At 42.7% G+C, this 8,474-nt stretch overlaps 1 protein-coding gene across 1 annotated transcript; it reads right to left on the bottom strand.

The window, feature by feature from the left end:
* Positions 1-830: 830 nt before the first annotated feature.
* LOC104127882 (prolyl-tRNA synthetase associated domain-containing protein 1) lies at positions 831-8,303 on the bottom strand. The gene has a single exon (XM_035896311.1). The coding sequence runs from the start codon at positions 8,301-8,303 to the stop codon at positions 7,824-7,826; it is 480 nt and encodes a 159-aa protein (XP_035752204.1). The 3' UTR covers positions 831-7,823.
* Positions 8,304-8,474: the final 171 nt, after the last annotated feature.

Genomic DNA, 8,474 nt, shown 5'->3' on the forward strand with positions numbered 1-8,474 from the left:
CTTGGAACAGAATCATTTTTTCACAGGAGAGAGAATGCAGCTCAACAGATTCAAGCGTACTGGCAAGTCTTTTTTTTTTTTATTTTATGGAAATTTTGTCCGAAAGGGGATGAAAAGAGGAAAGTTCAGAAGCTTCAGAAGGGAAAATGTTCTTGGGTTTTTTTTTTTTTCCTTAAAGTGACTTCCTTCTGAAGTACTTTCTATGATCAAATGTGCTAAAAGATCCAGATCTGAACAGAATATTTTGGTTTTATAATATAAATACTTGGTTCAGCCTGGGATTGTTTTCACAGAGAATTTAAACTTTTTTTGTTTGGTTTTTTCCTTGAGTGAAAATAGGACCAATTCTGCAGCTCTCCACCATACAGAATTTCCGTTCTTCCCTCTGAAGATGTTTCTGGTATTTCATTCAAATCATGGCTTTGTTTTGATGACCAGCTCACGCTGGCATCCATTTCTGGTCCCTTATTCTCAGCGTCGGAGATTTTCACCGATTTCGGTGGAAGCGTGGTGATTTTTGCGGAGCCTATCAACATAGATCAGCAACCCCGGGAGTGACCTGAAGCCCAGAGCGCTCCTGAAAACCCAGCTCCCGATCCTAAATTACGACATTTTCAAGCTCATTTCGGGGTCTGGCTGTGACTGGCTCTCCCAGCGCGCTCTGGCAGCAGAGGACGGATGCATTTCACGCTATTAAACCCTCACCGTTTAGCAGCGTCACTACTTTCAGTCTTGAATGAACAGATTTAAGCTGTAGTGCCAAATGCTGTTTGCATTCACAGAACCCGAGCAGTTTTTCTTGCTCATTCCTGCGTCCCTGCTGCCTTTAGAAATGACAAGTTAGGACTTTGCATGGGAATTATGAACTCTCAATATGTGGCTGCCAGCCAAAAAAGGGTTTGTTGTTCAGGCTCAATAATTTGCTTGCAGTTAAAGGTTTGCCTGATGCTTTGCTTGAAGTGAATAGTAAATTTAAGATACTGCATTTTGCACGTTCAAGCTGTTGCATGCAAAGATAATTTTCTGGTTTGCAGAACGGAATGTGAACGTTTCTGTCAATGCGTAGCAGGTAAAAATGCAAAGATGAGTTAAGTTCTCTGCTAGGTACAGTCAGCCTTGATTACATCTGATTTATTTTTTTTCTTTTTCATACAGACAGAAGTTTAGGGTTAGAGTTAAGCATATCTGATTGGGGCTTTGAAAATAGTACCTGGTTATTTTAAATGCTAAGATGAATTGTAATGAGCGTAGTTGAGGAGGCACTTCCAGTGAGTTTCTTCTATCCCTCTCCTCTGTCCTTTCCTCAAAAAAAGAAAAAAAAAAAAAGTGTTTATATATCCTTTAGCTCTACTAATAAGTAGAATGTATTTATGCATGAGGGGTTTTGTTCATGTCCTGATAAACACAATGAATAACATGAAATGCTTTTCTCTGCAGATGTGGAAGCTATCCCAGAAAGCAGAAATTCAAAAAGCAGGTCTAGGGAGCAACAAAGCTCCTAATTCTATTGCCCACTAGATGAGATGTGGGCCAAGTGGTGAGTTTCCTGCCCAAAATGTAAATGAGATTAATTTCATTTACAACAAACTAACAGCATTACATATAAGAACAAGTGCACATTGCATTAACCAGATGTAAATACTGCTTGCTTAACTGGCTTCTACTTTGCTTATGAGTCAAGCCAGACCAGGGCGCTTCACAGCAGTTGTCTTGCCTGTGTAGGCAGGGAACTTCATCCCATTTAGCCTTTTGCCTGTCAAAATTACATTTATTTTTAGTCTTCAAATCTCTTGAAGAAGTTGAAAGAAATAAGTCATGTTGAAGTCAGTTCTTAGAAAGGGACAGATGAATCTAAAAGAGTAGTTTAACAAACCAAAAAGCATTCTGTACTACAAGGAAACTGCCTTTTTATAAAGCTCGTCTTTGGCGTTCTGTCCTCCTCTTGACTTCATTGAAACACCTTTGATGCATGCTGTTAGTGCTGTTAGTTCTGGTAGTGACTTAACTCTGTGTTTTACACTTCCACACTTTAAGCTTTTCTTATGTTCTTTTCTCTTTCCACCTTTCAACTGAATGCAGAGAGAAAAGTGTCCTTCAGTATCTCAGTGTGAAGCCTTTATATCTGAAGTAACAAGACAGCGACTGTAGGAATCATTAATAAAAATTAAGGGAATTTTTTTACATTCTTCGTGACTAGAGCAGGCAAGAAATAAAAACCTACCTACCTACCTTCCTTCCTTCCTTGAATCAAGGAGCTCTACTGGAGTCTACTGCCGAAAATTTGTAGATGGTCTTAGGAATTATTGCACATTGCACTGTTAAGATCTACTGAATAAAGGACAGTTCTCATCTCCCTAAGGACCAAGAATTTTAAGGTCTCAAGAATTACTCCAGGAAAAAAAAAAAAAAACAAAAAAACAAAAAACTTTTTTCATCTTCTGTTTATGAAATTAGCCACTGATTTGCTTAAGCTTCTGCTAATAATTAGCCAAAAACCCCCATAACTAGCCGTTTATATTTACTTCTGTAAATGTAAGATAAATGCTGTAGTATTTTGTTGAAATTGCCTGTATATACAGATACAAAAACCTCACAGCTTCCGGGCACTTCACTGCCTTACTCGGTTAGCGTAACCTGCATGAAATGGCTCTACAAAGTTTATGCTGATTTTTTGTTGCATACCGCGAGAGAAAAAATTTGTTTACATACATGAAAAAGCTCGGTAACTAACAGAAGTGGGAGTCATGGGATCGTCGTGTTATCCAGAAATTGTTTGTCATCTGTGTTTTTCACATTCCCAAGTTACTCTGCGTATATATGTTCAGATGTTTCTGACGGGACATTGTCAGGTATGAGTTTTCTATAACTTTTATTTTAATAGAAGGCTGTTTTCAACAAATGGCATTTCCAGGATAAGACTGTCTTACGATGTTTGTGTATTGACCTATTATTATTATTATTATTATTTTTTATTGTTTGTCTTTTGACATGAGCTGATTGTGGCGTAGGAGGTTTCTCGATGGCAAAAAGAAATGTAAATAATATCATACGCATTTTACAATCAGTTCCCCCTAAGGTTATCTTTTATTAGTAAGATACGTTTTGTTCATTACTGATTTATATTAAAGTCAGCAAACGTTATTGGTACGTTCAGTGGTTGCATACATTTGTTGTCTCGAAAGCACCTGCAGGAGCTCGCAGGGAGCGTACGTGACTTTATAAGCAGATCCAAAGCGAGCTGTTATAATTATTTTATTACAAACATTCATATTCCTGTTCCAACGGGTTAAGGGAAGCATGGAACCTCCTCGTGTCCCGTCCTCCAGCAGGGTCGTACATGACTTTCACCTACAGCTCTCCCGTTCACCCCACTGCAGGTAAGCACGACGCAGAGCCAGGGTCGCAGGGGGGCCGTGAATTGATGGCTGCCGCTCATAACTTCCCCTGGGTAACAGCTAGTTTCTTGAGGCTCACAGGTTTTGTCATTTCTGAAGTCTCAAGCTGCCCAGGGACCCTTGGAACAGAATCATTTTTTCACAGGAGAGAGAATGCAGCTCAACAGATTCAAGCGTACTGGCAAGTCTTTTTTTTTTTTATTTTATGGAAATTTTGTCCGAAAGGGGATGAAAAGAGGAAAGTTCAGAAGCTTCAGAAGGGAAAATGTTCTTGGGTTTTTTTTTTTTTCCTTAAAGTGACTTCCTTCTGAAGTACTTTCTATGATCAAATGTGCTAAAAGATCCAGATCTGAACAGAATATTTTGGTTTTATAATATAAATACTTGGTTCAGCCTGGGATTGTTTTCACAGAGAATTTAAACTTTTTTTGTTTGGTTTTTTCCTTGAGTGAAAATAGGACCAATTCTGCAGCTCTCCACCATACAGAATTTCCGTTCTTCCCTCTGAAGATGTTTCTGGTATTTCATTCAAATCATGGCTTTGTTTTGATGACCAGCTCACGCTGGCATCCATTTCTGGTCCCTTATTCTCAGCGTCGGAGATTTTCACCGATTTCGGTGGAAGCGTGGTGATTTTTGCGGAGCCTATCAACATAGATCAGCAACCCCGGGAGTGACCTGAAGCCCAGAGCGCTCCTGAAAACCCAGCTCCCGATCCTAAATTACGACATTTTCAAGCTCATTTCGGGGTCTGGCTGTGACTGGCTCTCCCAGCGCGCTCTGGCAGCAGAGGACGGATGCATTTCACGCTATTAAACCCTCACCGTTTAGCAGCGTCACTACTTTCAGTCTTGAATGAACAGATTTAAGCTGTAGTGCCAAATGCTGTTTGCATTCACAGAACCCGAGCAGTTTTGTCTGTGTTCAGGTTTAACCGGACTCGCCGGGACGCTGGGAACGAGGCAAGAGTGGCGCGTTGCCGTGACTGCGTGGCAGGCGCTCCTCGGCGCGCGTAACCTGCCCTCGCCACACGTAACCTGCCCTCGCCACACGTGGCCGTGTCACTTTTGTCACACGGGCACCTCCGGGCGCCTCATTTATTAGCTCAGCTCTTTTCCATATTCATTAAGTTGTCCCAAGTTGTCCCGTCGCGACTTCTACGCTTGCTTTTTTGCATGTAATTACACCTCCTTAAAGCATCTGTGCAATCACAGCCAGGGCCGTGGGCACAAATTTTCCTATTTAACTGATGGGGCGTATTTGAAACGAGTCCCCCTCGCCCAAAAACAGAAGCGAGGTTTCCTTGTGCGAGAGAATCGGCAGGGGTCTGGGGGCAGAACTCCTCCTGCTGGGCCAGGGTCTAGCACAGGTCGGAGCCGTGTGCCGCAGCCCTGCCTAGCGCCCGTCCACCTAAGCAGGTTTCGACCCACCTTGTCTGCGTCGGGACAGAGTGGGGTTTGGGGTTATTTGCTAAATTTGGCAAAATACCCTCGCGTTTCTGAGATCAGAATCTGCTCCTGCCAGCACCACCGTTTGCAGAGAGCAGAAGCGCAGTCAGCAGGTCACCTGTGCTCTGATGATGTATGATTTTCTAGCTTCTTTCTTCATCTTTCCAGTCTGTGCCCTTAAAATAAACCCCATAAATTTAATTTGGGAGCCGCTTCACATTTCCTGAGAGTCCCGGGGAAGAGCGCGGCAGCTGCTGGACGGCACACACCGAGGGGACGCGCGCGGCTTTGCGCCGCAGGGGTTGCCAAAATTGTCGCCGCTGGTTCCGGATTGCGGAAGAGGTGGTGGCACTACACAAGGCGTAACTTCTGTTTGCTTTTCCTGTTGAGGATTTTGTGACCTTCGCGACATTGCTCAGCTTTTTTCCAAGACCCGATGCAGCCTCAGCAAAGGAGCTCGTGTATGATTTTGAGAGTTGGATGATAATGGATATGTAAATAATGCTTTGATATTAATAAAACTGCCTTAAAGGAATGTACCTAGGTGTGAAACGAACAAAAGCTCTTATTTAAAACTGTAATTTCCTTTACATACTGATTTTTTTTTTAATGTTTTGCCATTGTATACATTTATTAATGACGTTATTAAAATGCCAAACCAAATAATTTTTATTCTTATTTCGTGTGTAGATTTATACACACTTTTTCCGGGAAGCGCTGTTACCGAAGGGTGTTGGCGTTGAGCAGTGGCGTTGTGCTCAGTCGGTGACGTGTTCGGTGTTTCTTCCAGAAGGAAGCCGATAAAACCGCAGCAGGATTTTTCTGGGCAGTGCATAGTTTGTTCCGTGGTGTTCATTTGTGTAGAGCTGTGTAGCTTTTATCTGTACGCTATTTTGATATTATTTTAAAAAAAAAAAAAAAAAGACCCTAATTTCATAAGCAAATACAAATAGAAATCGCTCTAGATTTGCCAGATGTAGGACGTGATTTCGCTTGGTGGTTGGTTTTGCTGAGGCAGGTCTCGGTCTCCTCTGAGGACAAAGGCAATCACTTTTTGGGGAGTACAGCCCTTTAAGATTCGTGGAGCATAGTAAACTGCTGTTGGGCGTGTGTCTTTAAAGCAATTTTCCACATTTAAAGCTTTCTGGATTTAAAAACCTTGACAAGTCAAATTTAGTGTTTGGAATTTTTTTAAGTGATAAAGGATTTTTGGGGTACCATAAAGAAGAAACCTTAAAGGGGAGGGAGAGTGAGTGGCAAGCAGAGGGAAGACAAATTTTATTTTTAAAGACACAAAAGACTGTGTCTTCATGTCAAACTAATTTAGTAGCGCATTCGTCAACCCAGAGTCCATTAATCAGCCCAGTACTCCCCAAATACCAGCTGTTCCTTTCAGTCTTTCTATTTAATAAATACAAAATCACATGCATACGGACGCCTTTCTAGTGACCCTTCCTATAGCTTCAGCATTTTTTGGTTGCTGCTTTGCTGTTTGAGACGATTCCTGGGAGAGTTGGGGTCAGCTTGTGTCTTCCTAAGGCGGAGGGGAGAATTTAAACTGCTCTGTCAGGAAGTACTCTGTCGCCGAGCGCACGTCTCTGAGAAGAGGTGCCAAATCCTTCGGCAGTGAAGGAAACCCTGGTGAGGGTGTTAGGGAAGTAACTTGCCTTGTATATCTTTTTTTTCTGACTCGGTTGTAGTTGTTCATTCTGGAGAATTAAAAGATTTCACTTTCCTACAGGGGAAAAAAAACCCAATCCAACACAGAAATGTTTGTGACGTTTTCAGCTCATAGAACTGTCTCGGCTGCCCAGAATGAAACTGAGCCAAATTGGCCCATTTTTGCCTTGTGTTTTTTCAGAATGTTTCCCTTTATCGCCGTTAGCATCGCATCCTCTAGCGCGATGGAGCAGCAGTCATCCAAGGTGGCAAGTCCTTTTCTGTGTTTTTAGTTCGTGCCCCTGCATTCTTTATTTCCGTTCTGTCCCACCTTGTGTTGGCGCTGCCGGGCACAGGTTGTACGTGACGTTTCCGTTGGGCTGTGTTCAAAAGCCCTTTTTCCCCACCATCCCCAGATTTTGGCCCTCGCTGTCACTGCTCCCCCGGCTACGGCGTTTCCTGGGCTTCACAGAGCTTCTGCTGCTTCTCTCTTTAACCCAAAACCTCCTCGAAGGGGGTTTTGCTCCCTTAGGCGAGGGAGAGGAGGAGAAAGAATGAATTAGAAAGCTGGCATTGAGAATGTACTGGTCTGGGTCAGGAACCTGCAGCAGCCTCATTCCTCGGAGCTCTCCCACCCTCGGGTGGCTCCTCGTGTTCTGCCTTTGGGGAGGCGCTGGTGATGGGTGAGGCACGCACCCGCCCTCACGGGGCAACTAGTAGCCATCTGGGAATGACCAGTGGGCTTAGTAATTCTGTCCCAAGGGGAGGATACTGTGAAAGTGAAAATGCAACTAAAACCCTAGACAATCAAATGCGTTTTCTGTAGCGTAGCCAAGTTGTGTTTTTCTAGGTAAAAATAATTTTAAAAAAGCAACATGTAGCAGGGGATAAAAGGGTGCAGGTACACAATTTAGACATCCCTGTCCTCAGTATACTCACAAATAATTTAGAACTGTTAACTTGTTATTTCCTGATGATGTTAAGTTTAAACCTTCAAGGCCAGTACCACACACAGAAATTTCTGGTTTTACCCATTTTACCAATAAACAGTATAATATTATTTAAACACCACCTTCTCTACTTACTGGCTACTTAATGGTAGATTGCAAACACGTCTTGTCTTATTAAAAGTTTAACAGAATATTCTTAAAAACCCGAAGACAGTGGGGTTTTTTTTCTCGCCAGAATATACAATACAAACTTACAGCATTGAAAAAACAAAGGGGGAGGAAGCCTGTGCTTTCAAACGTTACGTGTCATGAGACTTTTGCCAGTTTTGCTCCACAGAATCTATGCCCAGCAATAGAAATGTGAGCTTCCTCTACTTGACGTCTTCATCAAAATGTAGGATGATGGGATCGTGGCCTGTTGATCTCACAAACTTCAAGAAGTCGTCAGGGCTTAAGCCCATGGTTGCAGAATTTGTCATGGGGTGAAAATACACCTTTTCGTGGCCGCCTTCCAGGAAGCCAGCGTCCAGCACAAACTTCACCTCTCCCTGGTCACAGAAGAGGGCGAGCGGTGTCGCACAGCCCTGGCCCACTTTCAGCTTTTCCAGCATGGCGTTTTCATCAGCAAACCTTAGGTTTCCACTTCCGACACCCAGTTTTTTAGCAAGGTCGTTTAAATTGATTTGCCTGTTGTGCAGAACAGTCACCAGCCAGAACCCTTTCTTCTTTTTGTCTTTGAGAAAAAGGTTTTTACTGTGACCTCCTTTCATGTGTTGGACGTGGGGCATCATTTCTTCAACGGTGAACACCTGGAAAATACAATCAGTGCAGTGTGAGGCTCTAGATCCCATCAGACTTTTAGTTGCGTACTGGCAGGTATCTTTTGTTAAATACTTGGACAACACCAAATGTTACACTCGGCCTAAAAACTGTACCCTCTTACAAAGAAATTTTAAAATAACACAAATAAAATGTGACATACTGTTCCTGTGCACTTTCTGAATCGTTTCTGTCTCATGTAC

The sequence above is a fragment of the Egretta garzetta genome, unplaced genomic scaffold (assembly GCF_000687185.1).
Source record: "Egretta garzetta isolate BGI_Z169 unplaced genomic scaffold, ASM68718v1 scaffold200, whole genome shotgun sequence".
Classification (NCBI taxonomy): domain Eukaryota; kingdom Metazoa; phylum Chordata; class Aves; order Pelecaniformes; family Ardeidae; genus Egretta; species Egretta garzetta.

Coding starts and splice junctions, on each gene's coding strand:
- LOC104127882 (XM_035896311.1), bottom strand. CDS start 8,303: ATGGGATCTAGAGCCTCACACTGCACTGATTGTATTTTCCAGGTGTTC.